The 22,113-nt window shown below is 40.3% G+C and overlaps 2 protein-coding genes and 1 long non-coding RNA gene across 5 annotated transcripts in view; 1 reads left to right on the top strand and 2 right to left on the bottom strand.

Moving 5' to 3' along the window:
- The window catches only part of LOC130706699 (ELKS/Rab6-interacting/CAST family member 1-like), a 237,652-nt gene that overhangs the window by 14,622 nt on the left and 200,917 nt on the right, over positions 1-22,113 (bottom strand).
- Positions 1-22,113, top strand: part of LOC130706702 (uncharacterized) — a 64,811-nt gene that overhangs the window by 30,336 nt on the left and 12,362 nt on the right. The window lies entirely within an intron of this gene.
- Positions 6,765-22,113, bottom strand: part of LOC130706700 (ELKS/Rab6-interacting/CAST family member 1-like) — a 33,201-nt gene continuing 17,852 nt past the window's right edge. Inside the window, exons 4-5 of one of the 2 annotated variants that reach the window (XM_057539402.1) lie at positions 18,019-18,188; positions 6,765-7,176 (exon numbers count right to left, since the gene is read on the bottom strand). In XM_057539402.1, the coding sequence (XP_057395385.1) occupies positions 6,789-7,176; positions 18,019-18,188 (558 nt within the window). In that variant the 3' untranslated portion in view covers positions 6,765-6,788. The remainder of the gene's footprint in view (positions 7,177-18,018; positions 18,189-22,113) is intronic. The other variant, XM_057539403.1, reaches the window with a different exon arrangement.

Here is a 22,113-nt window from a genome sequence, read left to right as displayed (position 1 = left end):
CTGTGCAAAGTTGATCTCAGTGATTGATGGGGAAAATATTATTGTTCTATGACCTTAAAATCTTTCTGACAAAAACACCAGAAACTTTCTTGTTTGTTATAAAGTTATAGATAGACTTAAAAAAATTAGTAAATCTTGTATTTAGTTAATACAGTGCAACCTAAAACATTAGAAGTATTGAAAATTAACATGTTTTATTCCACTGTAAAAAACTTATGAGACTTCTAGTTTTGAGTCCAGCAAGGAAGGAGCTTAGAAGTTGCCACTCTGTCCTAACAGGTCAATATCTGGACACACTGAAAAATCAACACTTCTTCTTAGATTCATTAGAGAAGTGAGGTCACAGGAAAAATCACCGTGCCCAAAACTGGAGAGGCAGATGGCAGATACAGAGAGTAACAACTTACCGGAACAGAAACCCAAGAGCAGAAATCTCTGTGGAAAGCAATGGTGAGGTAGGAAAACCTGAACTATATTTGAAGGATTGCTGGAGGCTTGTGTGGAAAAGTCTGTGAGGTAAAAACTCCAGGGAAGACCCTATCCTTTTGCGAGTTTTGTCTCTTGAGCTCTACCGGGTTGTGACTACCAGGTGAAGGTCAAAGGAAAATCCCCTTGGAATTCTGGCAGGGGGAGGGTGAAAGGAGCAATTTTGAAATACACCAGAGCATTCTGCTGTTCTTCATAAGGCCTGCCCTCAGGAGAAACTGTTTTACCAGAGGCCTAACCTATGGGGTTTTGTCAGAGCCTAACTGACCTGGGGGAAGGGAAATATCCTACCGTGACCCCTGCCGGCCACTGGGTTTCACCTAAGGTGAGGGAAAATACTGAGAGGCACTTGTGACATTCATAGCTGAGGAGCACATGCTCATTATAAGACTGAGACCTAATCATAAGACTATGCAATGCTTCTATAACACCACATCTCTAAAGGACTATGTACTGCAGTGAATTTCACCAGTGCATCGTGTCTGGATTTTCAAGGAAGAGAAAAGTGAATCATATAAAATGCTTGATTAAACCGAGAAATGGCAGAAAAAGAGTGAAAGGTAAAAAAGGAACAAAGAACACTGGCAATAAATATGAAACAGTAACAAATATGGTAGGTATTAATCCAATGATATCAATAATCATTTTAAATACCAATGGTATAAATACACCAGTTAAAAGACAGAGATGGTCACAGAGGATCGATAAACAAGATCCAAATATAAGAAATCTACTTTAAATATGAAGGCACATATAGCTTAAAAGTAAAGGGTTGGGGAAAGCTACATCATGCTAACACTAATTAAAAGAAAGTTTGAGAAGCTGTATCAATCTCAGACAAAGCAGAGTTAAGAGCAAAGAAAATTATCAGACAAAGAGGGACATTCCATAATGATAAAGGGGTCAATTCTCCAAGAAGACATAACAATTCTTCATGTTTATGTGCCTAACAACAAAGCATCAAAATTCGTGAGACAACAACTGATAGAACTGCAAGGAGAAAGAGATAAATCCACTATCATAGCTGGAGATTTCTACACCGCTTTATCATAAATGGACAAATCCATCAGGGAGAAAATCAGTACAGACATAGCTGAATTCAGCAACACCATCGACCAAATGGATATAATAAACATCTACAGACTACTTCAACAACAGCAGACTACACATTGTCTTAAGCTCACATGAAGTACACACGAAGACAAACCACATTCTAGGCCATAAAACACACTCTAACAAATTTAACATGTCAGAAATCATATAAAGTCTGTTCTCAGACTGCAGCGAGGTCAAACTGCAAGTCAAGAACAAAAACAAAGCTGGAAAATTCCAAAATACTTGAAGCTTAAACGGTTCAATTCTAAGCAATACATGGACCTTGCTGTCTGTAGGTGAACTGAATAACATGCACAGTGACCAATCACCTACAGACTTTGAAAGAAGGGACCTGATTGTTCACTGACCATGATACACATCTGTTATATCCCGGGTGATCTGTGGAGTTAAGAACTAGCTGTGAAGTTTGTACTTTATGCCCTTCCTCACAGTTAGTATGGCAGTAACTGAAATTTGATGGTTTTGTTGTGGTCCTGGGATTATTTAACTAAATCATGGTAACTGAAATTCATGCATGGGCAAACTGTTCAGAGCGAGGACTGCATGTGTAGCATACATTGGGTAACATTCCATTGCAAGAAACAAATACCTAGAAGAATGTAAGATAGGATGAGAAATCATACTCTTGTTATGAGGAAGTCTGTCCCTAAGCAGAACATGAAACTGAGATATCATAAAGAAAAAGGCGAGTTGATTTGACTTCATAAAAATTAAAGAATTCTGCACAGCAAAAGGCAACCCAAACATAAAGATAACTGACAAACTGGGAAACCAAATATAAATATTTGACCATGGATTTGGCCAACAATTCCTTTTCTTCACAATAGTATGAGGAGGGAAAATCTCAGTGAGTCAAACCTCATGAATCAATAGATGAGAGGTTAGACTAAAGTTCTCATATGGTGTGGATTTAATTTTATGGAATGCAACTTACCTTCCAACAGAAAATGTGAGTATTACCAGTCTTATGAAGATCCTTGGCAATGCAAGTAGAGAAACCTTGAGTAACCGTGTGATAGATGCATCTCTTTCCTGTTCTATAAGAGGAGGAGAACAATTAACAGAATGTCTATTTCTCCAGGGCAGAATTCCAATATTGCCTCTGTACCACTGAGCCTTGTAAAACATCGAAGCGGACAGTCTTTAGCAAATCACTCTTAAAGAGTCAAGAGGGAAAGAAATGGAAAGGCTAATGAACTTGCCAATGACCTATGTAGCCCTGACTGCTGAAAACAGCGATGATGGGAAATATGTGATGCCACGTATGTGAAACTTGAAGAGCACAGAGATTCAAATGGAGTAGAGTAGGGAAGAATGCCTCTGATAACCTACCCAAGTTGAATTATTTATAGTCTCAACTGGGAAATGTTGATTAAGAAATGAGAGGAAACAGGCAAGAGCGGCCCCTGAAATTGTGCCTAAATACCTCCAATATTCCTAAGGAATCCCGCGGACAACTGTGTCAGAGCGGAGCTGACAAAGGGAGTATAGTAAGCGCAGAGGTCATGGCCTTGTCAGCCAGCATACGGAGAGCATTACTGATCCTCAGCAAATCATTACTGATCCTCAGGAAAATGTACTGTGACTGGGTCTAAAACCTGACTGGAATTTTCCATAGACGTGTGATATTGGAGATGGGTTTGCAGCTGCACTTGCCAAATCACCTTTGCAAAGCACATTAGGCCACAGCCAGAGGAGCAAAGGCTGCTCTGCTCTTTCTCAAGCAGAAAAGGATTTTAGAAGTGCCCACTTCTGTCCCACAAAGGATGGGGATAGCAGATTACGAATTAGTGATTAGCACAGTGTCTGTGATCCCTCGGCTAACTTCCGTCTTGAAGCTGGGATATAAAGACTCAGGTGTTGGGTGATGAGCCACAAGCCGTCTGAACAGGTGCTTAATCAGGACTGGACAGGATGAATTCAGGCCTGGGCATCTGGCATCTGGTTCCAGCCCTTTTCCTGGCAGTTAACCTTTAGACATGTCCCTGACACCTTTGCATCTGTAGCTTTTCGTTGTTGTTGTCTGGTTGTTTAAATGCGTAAAATGGTGATAACACTACTTGGTGGCATATTCTATTTTAAAAAACCTTCCATTACTCCATGCACATCAAACAGTAAATGCGTTCTCTTAGTAAACCTGCATAACAATTTTCTGAACTCTTGTGCTCTGGGCAAGACTTATGAATACAGCAGGCAAATAAAGTGAAAGGTGAGACAGTAACATAGTGTTGTATTCAATTGGGTCTTGATACCCAAGTGTGACTCTTCACCAAGGATTATGCAGTAGTTCAGGACACAGATTAAAGTTGGTTAGAGTGTGTCCTGAAGTCTCACTGGCAGAATTTAAATCTCTACTCTGGAAATTGTAGACCTGAGACAAATTGCTTCCCTCAACTTCATTTCCTGCATCTGAGAAAGATAATAGTATCTACCTTGTAGTAGACTGAATAATACCATTGCCCCCAAATGTCCACATTCTAATCCCCAGAACCTGTGAATGTCACCTTAAATGGCAGAAGGGACTTTGCCAGTGGGATGAAAGTAAGGGTTTTGAGATGGGGAGAGTCTCCTAGACTACCTGGATGGACCCAAATGTAACCACTGGTATTCTCATAAGAGAGAGGCAGAGGGCGTTTTTACTCCAAAGAGAATGTGATGACAAAGTTGGGGTTGGATTGATGTGGCCAGAAGTCAAGGAATGCTGGCAAGGAAACAGATTCTCCCTTGGAGCCTCTAGAAGGAGGATGGACGGCCTTGTCAACTCCTCGTTCCAGCCCAGGGAAACTGGTTTTGGACCTCTCTCTTCCAGAACCATAAGAAAATAAGTGTGTTTTGTTTTAAGCAAGCACATTTGTAGTAATTTGTTACAGCAGCCATAGGAAACTAATGCGTACCTCATAGCAACTATTTCTCCAATTAAAATGTGTGACTGGAAACACACTTGGTGGCATGTCTGACACATGGCAGGTACGCTACTGTAGGTCGTTCTCGGAAACTGAAGCCTTGGTTTTGAGGGATCATCAAAACCAGTACAGTGGTTGCCATGTTTCTCCTTGTTCATCCTGGTGACAGACCTGGTAGAGAGAGCTCCATCCTTTCCCACAGGATGCCCACCCCAGTACTTAGAGGGAAGAGGTTATGTCTCACTTAAGGCACCTTCCTCTTTTCCTTTCTACTTTTTTTTTCATTCATCTTCATCCAACTGGCCTTTCTAAATTTTAAAGAAAACAAGACCATTTCTCGATGGATTCAGATACTACCCCAAGTTAATATTCCAACCAAGTTCTTGTTCTTCCGGGTCTCATCACCAGAAATTTCTGAGCCTAAATCCTCTCTAGTTTCTAGGATCACCCATTTTCTCATTTCTCCCTTCTCTAGTTCAGAGTCTTGTCAGTTTAGTCCTTTCCCTAACCACAACTTATAATAAGGTGACACAGCAAAGTGATGAAAGTCTAGACGGTCTGGTTTTAGTCCTGGGTTTTTGCCACCTACTTACTGTGTGGCATTAGGCAAGCTATTCCACCTCTCTGGGCCTCAGTTTCCCCCCAAAAAGGTGAATATTACGTACCTATAGGGTTGCCATTATGAGGATTAAGTGAGTTAATATTTGCTAAGCACTTACAATAGTACTTGTTGTAGTCTAAGCACTACAGTTGTGCTTGTTAATAATAGTAATTGCAATTCCACGCGTAAAACTTACTCAGCTTTCTGTCATAACTTTGAAAGGTTGGTCTATCTTTTGGCCGGCGTTTCAGGTAACTGAGTCGAGGCACGGGCTGAGGCATTGCTACCACTGGGTGGTGTGTTCCCAGAACTTGGAACAGCGGTGTGAAATGGGTAGTGGTTCTACTTGGAGACGGGGCAGACTGGACAATGACGGCCCGGGAAGGAGGTGTGGTGTCCATCGCTTCGGGGTCAGAGGTGCCGCCTGCTGAATGACCAATGGCAGCCGAAGCCGTAAATGGGGGGCTGGGGAAAACGGGGGCAGAATGGACAGTGACGGCCCAGGAAGGAGGTGTGGTGTCCATCGCTTCGGGGTCAGAGGTGCCGCCTGCTGAATGACCAATGGCAGCCGAAGCTGTAAATGCGGGGCTGGGGAAAACGGGGGCAGAATGGACAGTGACGGCCCGGGAAGGAGGTGTGGTGTCCATAGCTTCGGGGTCAGAGGTGCTGCCTGCTGAATGACCAATGGCAGCTGAAGCCGTAAATGGGGGGCTGGGGAAAACGGGGGCAGAATAGACAGTGACGGCCCGGGAAGGAGGTGTGGTGTCCATAGCTTCGGGGTCAGAGGTGCCGCCTGCTGAATGACCAATGGCAGCCGAAGCCGTAAATGGGGGGCTGGGGAAAACGGGGGCAGAATGGACAGTGACGGCCCAGGAAGGAGGTGTGGTGTCCATAGCTTCCATATCAGAGCTGCTGCCTGCCTGATCTGAGAAAAGAGAGTGAAAGTGGGAGAGCTGCTCCCTAGCTTCTAACTCTTCTCGAGGTCTAGCACGCACTGAACAGCTCAGCCTGGTGCTGTGACATTCCATTGTACGTGTCACAGAGCAAGGGCAGGCGGGGGCGGGGGCCACAGGCAAGCCCAGCCCGTGGAGAAACCCGGCCCAAGGGCAAAGAGCCTGAACCCTTCTGGATTTTCTAGCGGCTGGGACTTCTCGCTGTGGGTGGCAGGTGTTTGGCACCGGATGGGCCACCGTGCAGAGACCGTTGGGGACTCTGGAAGCCTTCTCCTCCAGAGCTCACCCTGCCTGGGCACCAGCTCTGCAGGTGTTGCGTTTAATGTTGTCCCAGAGGTCTCTTAGGCTGTCTTCATTTCTTTTCATTCTTTTTTCTTTAGTCTGTTCCGCAGCAGTGAATTCCACCGTTCTGTCTTCCAGGTCACTTATCCGTTCTTCTGCCTCCGTTATTCTGCTATTGATTCCTTCTAGTGTAGTTTTCATTTCAGTTATTGTATTGGTCATCTCTGTTTGTTTGTTCTTTAATTCTTCTAGGTCTTTGTTAATCATTTCTTGCATCTTCTCAATCTTTGCCTCCATTCTTATTCCGAGGTCCTGGATCATCTTCACTATCATTATTCTGAATTCTTTTTCTGGAAGGTTGCCTATCTCCACTTCATTGAGTTGTTTTTCTGGGGTTTTTTTCTTGTTCCTTCATCTGGTACAAAGCCCTCTGCCTTTTCATCTTCTCTATCTTTCTGTAACTGTGGTTTTTGGTCCACAGGCTGCAGGATTGTAGTTTTTCTTGCTTCTGCTCCTCATTGTAGTTTTGATTTGCATTTCCCTGATGATTAGTGATGTTGAGCATCTTTTCACGTGCCTGGTGGCCATCTGTATGTCTTCTTTGGAAAAATGTCTACTCAGATCCTCTGCCCATTTTTTAATCAAGTTTTTTTTTTTGATATTGAATTGTATGAGTTCTTTGTATATTTTGGACCCCTTATTGAATACATTATCTGCAAATATCTTCTCCAATTCAGTAGGTGGTCTTTTTGCTTTGTTAATAGTTTCCTTTGCTGTGCAAAAACTATGTAGTTTGATGTGGTCCCACTTGTTTAGTTTTGCCTGTTTCCCTTGCCTGAGGAGACATATCCAAAAAAAATTACTAAGACCGATATTGAAGAGGGTACTGCCTATGTTTTCTTCTAGAAGTTTTATGGTTTCAGGTCTCACATATAAGTCTTTAATCCATTTTGGTTTTTTGGTTATTTTCTTAAATTAATTTATTTATTTTTGACTGTGTTGGGTCTTTGTTGCTGCACGTGGGCTTTCTCTAGTTGCGGCAAGCGGGGGCTACTCTTTGTTGTGGTGCGCGGGCTTCTCATTGTGGCAGCTTCTCTTGTTGTGGAGCACGCACTCTAGGCACACAGGCTTCAGCAGTTGTGGCATGCGGGCTCTAGAGCGCAGGCTCAGTAGTTGTGGCACACAGGCTTAGTTGCTCCGTGGCATGTGGATCTTCCTGGACCAGGGCTCAAACCTGTGTCCCCTGCATTGGCAGGAGGATTCTTAACCACTGTGCCACTAAGGACGTCCTTTTAATCCATTTTGAACTTGTTTTTGTGCATGGTGTGAGAGAGCAGTCCAGTTTCATTATTTTTCATGTAGCTGCCCAGTTTTCCCAACACCGTTTGTTGAAGAAGCTGTCTTTCCCCCACTGTATATTCTTGGCCCTTTGTCATAGATTAATTGCCCATATAAATGTAGATGCATTTCTGGGCTCTCTATTATGTGCCATTGATCCATGTATCCATTTTTGTGCCAGTACCACACTGTTTTGAATACTGTAGCTTTATAATATAGTTTGAAATCAGGGAGCATGATACCTCCAGCTTTGTTCTTCTTTCTCAAGACTGTTTTGGCTATTTAGGGTCTTTTGTGTTTCCATACAAACTTTAGAATTATTCTAGTTCTATGAAGAATGCCATTGGCATTTTGTACTTAGTTTAAAATCTATTCACAGCAAATTTCATTAAACATACTCACACACCAAATTCTTTTGTTTTTTTGCTTTCCCACTAAGGATTTATAATTCAGCAAATAGTTACACATTTGATTACAGAAAAACAGGGAGGTGGGTTTCTTTCTGTTCAACAAAAATAGAACATGAGTCACACATGCAAGCCACTTCTGAAATTTTTAATTTTCTAGCAGCCACATTAAACAGTGATAAAGGAACAGGTAAAATTAATTTTAAGAATATATTTTATTTCATCTAATATATATACACATTATTGTCATTTCAAACCTGTAGTCTATATAAAAAAACTATTGACAAGCTATTTTACGTTTCTGTTTTGTACTTTGGTCTTCAAAGCCCAATGCATATTGTAATTGACACTTATGTCACATCTCAATTTGGACTTGCCATGTTTCAAGTGCTCAATAGCCACATGTGGCTGGTGGCTACACACTGACAGTGCACATCTAAGATAACAAGTATGTTTCTACAGAACATCTTTAATCTTGAACTTGTCCTATATTATTTTCCCTGTCTGAATGTAGAATAACCCACAAAGAAAAAATAGGTCGGACTTCCCTGGTGGCGCAGTGGTTAAGAATCCGCCTGCCAATGCAGGGGACACGGGTTCGAGCTCTGGTCCAGGAAATTCCCACATGCCGCGGAGCAACTAAGCCCGTGTGCCACAACCACTGAGCCTGCGCTCTAGAGCCCGCAAGCCACAGCTACTGAGCCCGTGTGCCACAACTACTGAAGCCTGTGTGCCTAGAGCCCGTGCTCTGCAACGAGAAGCCACTGCAATGAGAAACTTAATTTTTTTAAAAAATAGGTAATATGGGTAATGACTCACAGAGAGAATACCAAAACATCAGGAAATATTATTATTACCTTATATCACAACTATATTATTACATCAATAACATATTGAAACTATATTATATCAAAAGAATAAGGTATCTGAGAACCAGTACTGTATGTTTAGTGGCACTTACTGCTCAATAAGTATTGTGGAAAATTTCCTAGGAGACCAGTCTCATTTGAGACTGATATAGATAAGCCATCATGTACTTACAAATTATGTTGGACCACGCTGGAGAGGAAAAACATGTAAATAAACAACATTCCACTCTGCTAAACTCTATTTCTCTCAACCACTTCAATGCCACCAGTCTCACCAAGCCAGAAATAGGGGAAGCCGTCTTTTCAGGTCCCATTTATAATTCGTCAGCACAAGTTCCACTGCCCCCTCAATAAACACTCTTGCACCTGGAATTTTCCTCTATTCTACTTTAATTAATGATACAGGGTAAACCTTATTACATTCCGGAAAGGTCCACCTAAGAACTTTCAAACTCTGAAAATCTTATTTCTGAAACACGGTTCTTTCCTTTCTTCTACGCCTACTAAATCTACTCTTTGTCCATAGTATAACCTCTGACCTATCATCCCTAACTTTTTGTTATTCACCTCCATTCTGGCTTTATTTGTTTTTCTCCCAGCCTGAGCAATCATTTCAAATACAGCCTCACATCATCTTTTTTTTTCCAGTCAGGTTTATTTTTACAAACCTTTACTTCTGTATTAAACAGTTTTCTCCATTCTACCCTCAGACTTCTGAACCTTCCTGCACATGGTCATGTATATGCTTGCCAAGCACATACACAGTATATCAAAAGTCCTCAGAATTCTATTCTCAAGCACCGTATTTTCTTCCCTTGTATTTTCCCTGTGGAAAATTTCAATTTTCCATGGTAACCGGCAAAACTGGTACTTTGAGAAGAAAGCAGACCCAAGATCTCAAAGCTAAAAAGAAGTGATGGAGCATGGATTTAAGATTAAATGGTCTGTCTTCAGATCCTAAGCTCTTAACCACTAATTCTGTAAGATTTCATATATGTAAAATTCTAGAAAATGCAAACTAATTACAGTAACAGAAAGCAGACCGAGGGTTGCCTGGATATGAGGGAGGAAGTGGGGAGGAGAGAAGAATATCAGGGAGAGGCAGAAGAAAGGGGTTACAAAGAGGTACAAGAAAACCTTGGGGACAGGTGTTCTTTTTTTTTTTTTTTTTTTTTTGAAATTCACGTTCTTTTTTTATTATTTATTTATTTATGACTGTGTTGAGTCTTCGTTTCTGTGCGAGGGCTTTCTCTAGTTGCGGCAAGTGGGGACCACTCTTCATCGCGGTGCGCGGGCCTCTCACCATCGCGGCCTCTCTTGTTGCGGAGCACAGGCTCCAGACGCGCAGGCTCAGCAATTGTGGCTCACGGGCCCAGTTGCTCCGTGGCATGTGGGATCTTCCCAGACCAGGGCTCGAACCCGTGTCCCCTGCACCGGCAGGCAGATTCTCAACCACTGCGCCACCAGGGAAGCCCGGGACAGGTGTTCTTTATCTTGACCGTGCCATTGGTTTCAGAGGTGTATGTGCCGAAACTTACCAAACTGTACATTTTGAATATATGCAGTTTATTTGATGGCAATAAATTTGATTTTTTTAAGTAAGCAAAATTAGAAAGCATGGTATTAGAACAGGAATAAACCAACAGACGTTTGCCACAGAAATGCAAGCCCAGACACACACACTCACACCATTTAGTGACCCATACACATATAAACAGAGGTGACACTGTAATCAGTGAGGAAAGCACAGAGTATCTGATAAACTGTTTTTAGACAACTGGCTACCCATACTGGGGGAGGGGGGAAGAACCCTGACTCATATCATACACAAAAATGAATTCTAGATGAATTAAAGCTTTATATATAGAAAGCAAATCTTTAAAACTTTTAGAAAGAAAGATACTGTTTAAGTATCTTTTAAGACAGGGCAGCATGGAAGGATTTTTTTTTTTTAAAGACCCAGAAAGGATACATCGTAAAGAAGAAATACTGGTAAAGCCAACTACGTTAAAATTCAAAACTCCTACACGTCATTTACCATCTTAAAATGTTTTAGTATTTTACCTATATTTTAAGTGCCTGAAATAGTTCTTAGTACACATACTACTAAGGAAAATAGAGGCATATTTATACTAACTTTTTTTTTTAAATTTATTTTATTTTATTTATTTTTATTTTTGGCTGTGTTGGGTTTTCGCTGCTGTGCACGGGCTTTCTCTAGTTACAGCGAGCAGGGGCTACTCTTTATCGCAGTGTGTGGGCTTTTCATTGTAGTGGCTTCTCTTGTGGCAGAGCATGGGCTCCAGGCGCACGGGATTCAGCAGTTTTGGCACGCAGGCTCAGTAGCTGTGGCTCATGAGCTCTAGAGCGCAGGCTCAGCAGTTGTGGCGCACAGACTTTGTTGCTCCACGGCATGTGGGATCTTCCTGGACCAGGGATCGAACCCATGTCCCCTGTATTGGCAGGCGGATTCTTAACCACTGCGCCACCAGGGAAGTCCCTACACTAGCTTTTGAAAATGTTGACATTTTGTGAACTGGTCAAAATAAATATGATGCAATACTGAACTTCAAGTTTCAAAATGTATGACCATTTACAATCACTCCAAAAAAATTAAATACCTAGGTCTAAATCTAACAAAACATGTATAGGCTCTGTATGCTGAAAATTACAAACGGCTAATGAAAGCAACTGAAGAAGATCTAAATGAGTTCTTCCCATGAATAGTATATGAAATGGAAACTTGACATGTGTAAAGATAGCCAATCTACTTAAATTTTTCCTCAAAGATGAGGAAAAAGAAAAGATTACTCAGCAGTGACCAAAAACAAAAAAAGTGTTTTACTGACAAACAGTAGAACTACAATAAGCCAAGCCCAGCGAATCCAAAAGATGTTACATTACAAATTTCCAGTTTTGGTGCCTGAATTCAGCACTAGAGAGCTCAGAGCAAGAATTAAAATCCAATGCAGAACAAAGATGGAATACATGATCACCACTGAGTTCTCCAATGGTCCTTTCTAAAGTGCAAGGTGACAAAATTCCTTAAGTTACCCCCAGTTTTCCTTCATCTACCTATTAAAATCAGAAACACTCCACTATGCAAAGAAGGAAAAAAGGTCCAGAAGGGAAATGTCAGAACAGACTGAATATTTATTCAATAGGGAGAAAAGAACTGCCACCACAGAGCGAAGATTCTTGTGAATAGGAAATTCAACGACCAGGCTGTCGAGATGCCAGAAGAACTCACTGACCCTGATCCACCTGGCGTTTGTTGAGGCTCAGCTCCAGCCGGCCTACGTGGCTACTAGTCCCATCTGACAGCATCAGATGTGGCTCCTATTAGTGAACCCACTGCAGGGCATCCATCAGCCAGGGCGAGTCAAGAGGGAGCTCCTTGAACCCTCTGACCCGCTGCACAGTTAAAGAGGTCAAAGTCTTAGAAAGTACACATGCCAGAAATCTAAAAATAAATAAATCTCATGCCAAGTCATTTCTACCTCATTCCTACATTCTAGTTTGTATTCTGTATACTATATATTCCACTTCTAATTTGTATTCTATATATCCCAATAACCACAAGCAAAAGAACAAAGCAACTCACCTTAAAAACATTTTACCCAATACCCTTGAAATACACTATTAAATTCTTATTGCAGAAGTCAAAAGCCCAGACATTTAAACCTGTAGATAAGCTTGAACTGCCTTGTCTCTCAGTTCTTCTCAGCATTAATTTCAGAAAAATGAAAGGCTTTCCATCTGTGGGTCAGGAATCAGAATACAGCAGGAAAACGTCCCTCATCACTTCTAAGTGTTTCTCATTCTGATGGGACCAACGTCTCAGGATAATAACTGTGAGGCCTCATATTGCTGCTTCTTTACCAAAAGTACCCAGATGCCCCAGCTGCACTTTTACGTTAGATCCCTGACTCTGCTAAGCGACCCGGAAATGGGCCTGCACTAACCACTCATAAATACCCGCATGCCGATTTGAGGGAATGTCAGGTATGAGACCCACAAGAATTGGTGACTGAAAAAGGTAAAGAATGAAAACTCCTGTTATAAACATACAAACCTTTGGTGTTACTGCAGTGGGAAATGTAGGTTTTGATATTAAAAATATTTCATATCACAAATATTAGCCACAGAAACTACCCAAGCCCACAGTCTAATTACTAAGTGATCTTTTCAATTCAAATCACCTGTGTACACTTTTTCTTGATCTGCTTTTTCATGCAATGCAGAATTTAAATGGGCTAGTCTGGAGAGCTGAGATAAAAATAACCACAAAAACCACTTTGCTACTACTAGATTAATTGCTCTGAATTCTACACTGATCTTCTGGTTTGGTGTGAACTAAATTCAGAGTATAATTTTGCGTGAGGTCCGTATTTTGCAAACCACAAAAAACATATTCAGGAAAAGCCCTCACATACTAGCAGGACACACAGTCATCACCCTAACACCATTCTTGGCAGGAGGAATAAGACCTTTTTTATTCACATCAACTGAGCTGGAGGAACAGCATCTAACCAGCTTGCCAAGCATCAAGGTCTGTGGCAAACAGGTTATGCCAACTTCAACAAAATCAGAAGGTTTTTCCTCCACAAGACTTTCTCTACCAAAGGACATGAACAGAAAAATGGCTACCTTGCTGTTTGGCCTTTTACTTCTGACCACAAAAGTATTAATTATCTCAACCCATCTTAACCTTCTTTTGTTTTACATCAATAAACAGGTTTACCTAAGAGCACATTAGCACTAGTAACTGCATGCCAGTAACAATGGCATGTTTCCTATAAGTCCTCTTTTGCAATTATATGACTCACTGCCTTTCTAACTCTCTGACCACACCTTTTCAGTTTTCTTCACTGGATCCGCTGTCATTTCCCCCTCTTTACATCTCACTCGATACAACCTTCCTCTGGAGAAACCAATTCATCCCTAAGGCTTTAGCCACTACCCCCATAATGACAGCTTCCTAATATTTATTCCTAGCCTATTCCTAGCCCCAACCAGTTCTAAAAACCTGAGATTCTAACAAAAGTTTCTGCTTTCACTGAATATATTTAGTTTAGAATGAGCTTTTTTTGTTTTAATCTTTTCTTTTAAAGGACCTTTAAAGATCACCTAATGTGGTCATACATAAATGTAAGTTAAATCTGAGTACTGTCTACTATATTATTTTCTGCATTTTTCCTGTATTTCATAAAATTTTTTTTTAATTTATGTATTTATTTATTTGGCTGTGTTGGGTCTTTGTTGTTGCGCGTGGGCTTTTTTTTAGTTGCGGCAAGCGGGGGCTACTCTTAGTTGCGGTACGCGGGCTTCTCATTGTGGTGGATTCTCTTGTTGCGGAGCACGGGCTCTAGGCGCGTGGGCTTCAGTAGTTGTGGCACATGGGCTCAGTAGCTGTGGCTCACGGGCTCTAGAGTGCAGGCTCAGTAGTTGTGGCGCACGGGCTTAGTTGCTCTGCGGCATGTGGGATCTTCCTGGACCAGGGCTCGAACCCGTGTCCCCTGCTTTGGCAGGCGGATTCTTAACCACTGCGCCACCAGGGAAGTCCCCATAAACTTTTAAAAAGGTAAATAATCTAAACTACTCCTAATTTTAAAGCTGAGGAAATCAAAGCCGAAACTAAGTGACTTGCCGAAGATCACTAAGTATAATTTCCTATCACCACATCTCCCACTGTTCCCATCTAGAAAGGAGGATGACTGAAGGGCGTTGGGTCATGAGGCTGAGAGTGTACACAAGCAGACCTTTTTAAAAGGCTATTTCAACTGCACTGAGTTCTGTCTGACATCCCAACAAAAGGTTGAAGAGCTCAGAGAAACTTGCAAAAGGCCACAGGCAGAGATGTGTCATTCAACACTGCACAGTTTATCTGTACAAAGGTGGGGAGAGGGCTACAAAGTTATCATCTAAGAAAACCAGTGGTGATATTTTAAACCCACTGATATTTAATATTCACCTCCAAATTCAGATGAGAACTTCATAATTTAAAAAATCTATTCTAGCCACATTAAACATCTATTCTAACCTTAGGAAGTTGGTATTATTATTATTCTCAGTGACAGATGAGAAAATGGAGGATTACAGAGGTAAGATAACTCATCCAAGGTCACATAACTAATAAATGTAGAAGGCTATTTCAAGCCTAGGTCTGACTCCAAAGCCCATGCTTTGACCACAGTGCTACTAAATCCAGACCACCTCTGTGAAGGTCAACCAATTAAAGGGGATGTTCATAAAACTGGAGCAATTCCATAGATACTATACACTGTACACTGCCCAACACAAAAGGACCTCATTCCATGGACCCTGAACAGGAAAAACACCAGGTCTTTTCCCACATCCCGTTTTTCCTTCAAGAATTTTAAAATTTAAAAAAAAAAAAAACAAAAAAACAAAAAACTCCTGAATCCATGTTCTTTTTCATATGTGCTTAATTTTGTGATTTGAGAGCTGGATGAAAGTCTAGGGTAGCTTCAGAGAGGAGGATGAGATCGATAAAGAGCAATTATAGGGGGCCTCCCTGGTGGCGCAGTGGTTAAGAATCCTCCTGCCAATGCAGGAGACACAGGATCGAGCCCTGGTCTGGGAAGATCCCACATGCCGCGGAGCAACTAAGCCCGTGCGCCACAACTACTGAGCCTGTGCTCTAGAGCCTGTGAGCCACAACTAATGAGCCCGCGTACCACAACTACTGAAGCCTGCAAGCCTAGAGCCTGTGCTCTGCAACAAGAGAAGCCACCGCAATGAGAAGCCTGTGCACCACAACAAAGAGTAGCCCTTGCTCGCCGCAACTAGAGAAAGCCCGCACGCAGCAACGAAGACCTAATGCAGCCAAAAATAAATAAATAAAATTATTTTTTTTAAAAAGAGCAATTATAGGAACAGAAAGATAGCAATTATAGAAATAGGTGAGAACTTTCAAAGAGCTGGTTCAAACTGTCTTTTATGGGATCCAACAGGAGAAAGCTGCTTTGGAAAAAGTGAGCCTTGTCAAGTGTCACCAGGGTAATTTAAGAAAAAATAGCAAATCCTGATAAACAGGCATATAACATTCATATAATCACCCCAAATTCAAAAGGAAGTTAGCTTTTCTACTGTTATCTTTTAGAATGAGACCCTTATATTTGAGCAGTAGTCCTAATAACTTACAGGTGTAATTGCTGAAACTCAGTTAGTCCTAAAAACAAATATAAAAACCATCCAAGAATGACCACAAATACAGTCTTTGTTCTCTATGGTACAAGAAACCAATCACAAGCCCATCTGTGTGAGACCTAGCTAATAAGAACACTATTTCAGAGGGGGGTACAAAGAGAAGGATGGGTTGCCAAGGGGAAGAAGTCATCTATTAGACGGTGACAAGCTTTTAAGTGTTTGCATTATCTTTAACCAACTGCCTGGTTCCCTGGTTCCCACACCTGCCACCTCCATCCAAAACTATCACAGCAGCACTTGGCAACAGGCTCAGCTCCAAAACACTGGCGCCCTCTTCTGACCCTTTTGTAGTACTGCATTCATGCCAGGCACTGATGTGAAAATCTCTAATAAAGCCACAAATTAATAAATTTGCAGGTAACATTTTCCAGATAATTCTGTATTTGCAATTCCCTGAATAAACCTTAATTTAGCTTGATAAAAATGTTAAATAGCAGACCTTCTACATAAAATTTATGCCAATGAAAAGAAAAGCAACAATGTTCTCTTACCGTTTTAACAGTTTACATATATTAGCTGATAGTATTACAAGAATTAGAAGGATGCCAATAACTGACAGACAAAGACCTTACTATGTGCCAGGCACTAGGAGTGAATAAATTAGTTTAATGCTAACAACCTAATGAGGCAGGAACTCCTCTTCATCTTACAGGTGTAAAACGAGGCACAATGAACTTAAGTAATGTGCCCAGGACCCTGCACCTGGTAGCAAGTGGTAAAACTGAAGTTCACACTCAGTAACTGTGACTCCAGAGCCAGAGCCTTATCTACCCCAAAATATCCCTCTGAGGTATCATGATAAAATGAAACGTTTTCAAAATAGAAAACGTATAAGTTGTAAGGAAAATTATAAATACATCATCCAAATCTCTCATTTTCAACAAAATCCCTAACTGTAAAAAAATAAAATACTACATGAAACATTTTGGTCATTTTCCCATTCCTCCTCGCTTGAAGATTCTGAACTTCTGGGTCTAAGATGTTTTTATGCCTTCTTTTTACTACCCATTCCTTTCTTCATTACACTATGCCTTTATTTATCTATTATCTTGTTCTTTAAAAGAAAAGAAAAAATTAATCCATACTATACACTTTATTTTTCTTCTATACAGCAGAACTGCTTACCTATTCCCACCTAAATTCTCTATTTCATTGAGATCTTTAGAAAATATTTTCCTTAAGACAGTAAATCCAAATAGCATCATCAATTCCTTCTCATTGCAAATATGATAGATTCTCATCTGCCTGGAATTATTTAGTGTGTTCCTACCTCTAATCAAGGCTGGCAGACTAGATAATCTTCTAATATTTCTAAAAATGCTAACTTTATTTTCAAACAGGACATGAAGGCACGTGTCTAATAATCTGCAGTTCAAAACAAGATTTATCTCAAACATTTCTAGATTCCACAGTTTGCCTACTTAAAGCTATTCATAATACCAAAAATTAAGGACACTTAATAACCCAACACAGGCTGACCAAGCTCACTCCCATTCATGACTGAAAGATTTACCACGGGTGAAAACAAATGCTTTTACAACTATCGTTTCATTTCGTAACATTCGTTTAAAGTCTACTTAGAAGCACAGACTTAGTCAAAGTCTGAAGTATCAAAAACATATATTAACTGCACCGGTTTAATTTGTTAGATACAAGAACAATAGAAACAAGATGGTTATAGTTTAGTACTATAACTGACCACATCGCTAAAGAATCCATCCTAACATTATTCATAGCTCCCGTATCTCAACACAACAAGAAGTGCACAGGTAACACACAAGAATAGGTGCCAAGGAATGGGCTCCGTGCAAATCCCACACCTCCTTTTACCTCGTTCTGCAGGATGGCAGCCCTCGAGGCTCCTTAGCAGTCAAGGACTCCTTCAGCACTTCAGTGTGTTGCTTGCTGTCTGAGAACTGGTTGGTGAGTGTTTCTAGCTTTGTCTGTAGGGCTAGTAGTTCTGTGTCCTTTCTGGACAGCTCCTGCTTCACCTGACCAATCTAGAGAAGAAGAAAAAGCAGTGTAAGGAAGAAAGAAATAAAACCACCACCTCTGATCTGGATCTTTGACAGATCCACGTCAAGATATACAGCATTAACTTTATGACAGGACACAATTCATCTTTTTGCACCATCTAATCTTAGCTGACCCCCCCCACACACACACACAAAAAAACAAAGCTTATTCAACTAATAGCAAAATTTCCAGTTTTCATTTATTGTCTCCCCTAAACTTTTGAAATCCATTGGAAAAGGAATGGAAGAAGAAAAATCCCAATTCACTTAGATGACTATGAGACAGCAGTAAGCATCTGAACACGACTAAAGCAATTTTCATCTTATTAAGTCATAAGAAACTTCAAATCATACAGCAGGATTAGTGTAGATGGAATACAGAAAGAAAAAAGAAACTTCCTACTATTGCTATTTAAACTCAAAAGCTGCACATTTATTTTTTCATTGTTTTTTTTTTTTCATTCTCAAATGAAAGTGTACATAAAGTCCTTCTTAAAAAGCCACTTTAGTGTTATAAGGCATTATAAACAAGTGCTTTCTAAAAATTATACAATTTTGAGGAGTTAGGGGTACTGACCTAAAAGAAAGATTCCACCTACAAAGTTATATTACGTACAACATGTCATATCAACTAAATGGATAAAAGTATATAACCTAAATAAAGAACGCATAAAATCTCATTCTCTAAGAATCTACATGTGTAATCAAATTTGAATTACTCTGACAGAGTAATCCATACATCAACAGGTGCCACTCACTCCCCCAGAAATTTTTCTCATCTTAACTTAGAAAACATTTAACATCAAACATCTCCTTTACATTTCTACCGTGTTTCTAAGAATGTTTACTCTTTTATTCTAAATGTAAGCCAAATTAACAGAAATCATATCTGTTTTTACATTGTATCTACTGCCTAAGCAAGGTAGCTATGCACTCAAATATAGACTCTTGGAAGTATAAATTTCACAAGAAGTCAGTAATCTCAGTACCACTGATGAAACAAAAAATACTTTTTAAAAAGTTGAATGTATCTAAAGTATTTTGACTGAAATAATCTTAGGCATAAGGGACAAAGTTTTTGAGAACAATTTCCCATGAGAAAGTATGAAATAAATTTTACTGTAATTAAAATTACTTTTAAGGAGGACTAAAAATAAACTTATAATTTACTGTTCTGTTTCATCAGGAAGACAAGCATTTTTCTCATATGCATGAAATCTCTACTTACAAATAGAATATTCATTCATTCAACAAACATTTCTGTGTGCTCACTGTATGCAAAATACTCGCAGCTGCTAAGGACATCACTGGAAGATAGCTGTAAACAGCAGCTACTTCCATCCTGTAACACAGATACGTACCCAGGAGCTGCCACATACTGTAATGGTGTAGCATCTTTCATGACATCCCTTTACCAACATCCCACCCCTAACAAACAGAATGCACTAAAAACGCACTGGTGGTATGAATGAATAGTCAGGAGAAACGTTCAAAATGTTCTCACCTCATCAGCTAAAGAACTATGGCTTACAGATTACTCAAATTTCCAGCTACCTCTAGACCATGTGATCAAAAATAAATATAAAATCTCAGTTTCCTCATCATCTGCATTACTAAATAATCCTCAAATAATGCTATACTGACCATAAAGACTGAGAAAAAGAAGAAAATATCCTAAATAGAAGAGTTTAGAAGCACAAATTTTCCTTAAAAGTTAGGAGCGTAAGGCTTTTGCAGTCAATCCCATGTGAGAACGAACGAGTGTGTCTTCTTGGGTAACTACCTCTCTAAGCCTTGGTTTCCTAATCAGTAAGATGGAGAAAGCAAACCAGTGCCACTGTACTGCGTACAGATTAAACCAAAAAAATGTAGAGAATGTTTAGCCTGTTGTTCGACACAAAAAGAAATTAATAATACTAGCTGAGGAAAAAAAAGTTATAGATCAACTTCTCCTCTAGACAATACATGGTTACAACAAACCAAATTGGACCCTTTTAGGCAAAATATCTCACTTTTCTATCTATACTATAAAGTGGTCCATAAATAGCAAACACACTAAATTAGCACAAGTGGTTTTTTTTTTTTTTCTTTTAATGCTGCATTCCAGTCTTATCCTACCGTAATTTTCAGAAGCAGTTTTTTTCCTGACACTTGTGAGACAAATGTGTGCACAGCCTAGTATACGGCAGTGGAGTGCAGAGCTTACCAGCACAGGTTCTGGAACCAAATGGCTTGCGTAAAAATCAAACTCTGCCTCTTACTAACTGTGCTTCCTGAGCACCACTGTGTTACCTCAGCTTCCTTATCCATAAATTGGGTTGAGAATATACCTACTTTCGTAGGTTATAAAATGCTTATAATAAGTACTCAAGTGTCAGCTATTTTATTATAATCATTTTATCACAGTTTGAAATGGAATTTCAAGTTCTCTAGACAGATGATTGAGCTACTGAATAGATTTAGAGACTAAGTTTCATGCTACCTCTAACTGACCAGATAACTAAATAAGCTAATCACTTCTATACATCTGTTCCAAAGAAAGTAAAATTTGTTGCAAAATCACCTATCGGGGACTTAAAGATGATGTCTACATATGAAGGTAAAGCACTTCACTCAAGAAATCAGATTCAAATAAACCCTGGGTGATGGACCTAGAACATCTGCACATTCTTTGTACCTAAGAAGAGAAAGAGACCATTCACATAAATCAACAAGTTTCTGGTTAACAGGAAAGGAGTCGAGAAAAAACAGCTTTGAAGCACCATCCACACAGTGACAAAGCAACAATAAAAAACCAGGGACAGGGCTTCCAGAGCACATGAGGGCTCGCTGCACACAGGGTGGCACGTGGGTCAAACCGGTGAACAGGAGTCAGTTAAAGAGCAGAGCAGGCTGGTCAGTGCTAGTCCCGGGCCAAGCTGCCGACCACAGAGTGAAAGTGTGAGCACCCAGAGCCAGAGCAGCAGGGTCCCACTGTGGGATCACTGCACGCAAAGGGTAAATCTTTCGGCAAAGACCTCTGCCTGAAGACCAGCCGCTCTCTTTTTCAGCTCCTCCCCTTGAGCCTCTTTCGAATTTAGCTCCTCCTTCAGTTGCTCTACCTGCCACGACATTGTTATTCTTTTTCACTCATGTGTCAACTTAGGTCTTCTTATTATCTGCTTTTGAGCCAGAGCAGTAACTGGAAATAACAATAACTCATATAACACAATCAAATCTGTTCCCCTAATTTCCTCTTCAAAGGACCCTAGATGGGCTCACTATTTTCACAGGGTAATGGACTGAAATGTGCTAATCAGCAAATGGCAAGCAGAGATGATATTTTATTTTGTTCTCAAGTTAGAATGATAAATCAAAACTAACAGAAAGTTGGATATGTGAATTTTTAAGTTCTAAAAGTTACATGAAATTGGCCGTAGTCATTGATAACAGAGTCTTAAAATAACAGAGGAATATTCTACTGACTTATATGCAGGTATGGGTATCACAGAAAGAAGCCAGAAACTGTATCATTAAAGGAACAGTTTTCACTTCTGAGAAATTAGGGAACTAACACAATTGGGATATAGGGGGCAGGGGGAGGGGGAGGAACACTTATTTTCTAGCTAATATTTTATAATTGAAATTATGATCTTTAAAACACCACAGACCTGATAAACTGATAACTGTAATAAACTAAGTCCTCCAATTTGCCTAAAATAGTTTATAGGATCAAAATAAATGCCTTTGGCTCTAAAGAAGGAATACTGTGACTGAGGTTATAATACAGACTGATATGTCTCAGCGATGCCTATCCTACTATACATACACCCCAAGTGCACGTGGGAAACAATAAACCTGATACACATGGGTCCTCTCCAAGGGAGAGCGCAAAGGGCTTTCCTTTAGGGAACTGTGTTTGAAGGGAAAA

The sequence above is a fragment of the Balaenoptera acutorostrata genome, unplaced genomic scaffold (genome assembly GCF_949987535.1).
Source record: "Balaenoptera acutorostrata unplaced genomic scaffold, mBalAcu1.1 scaffold_376, whole genome shotgun sequence".
NCBI classification, from domain to species: Eukaryota; Metazoa; Chordata; class Mammalia; order Artiodactyla; family Balaenopteridae; genus Balaenoptera; species Balaenoptera acutorostrata.
Note: the sequence above shows the minus strand (reverse complement) of the source record. Positions and strands in the feature narration are given on the sequence as shown.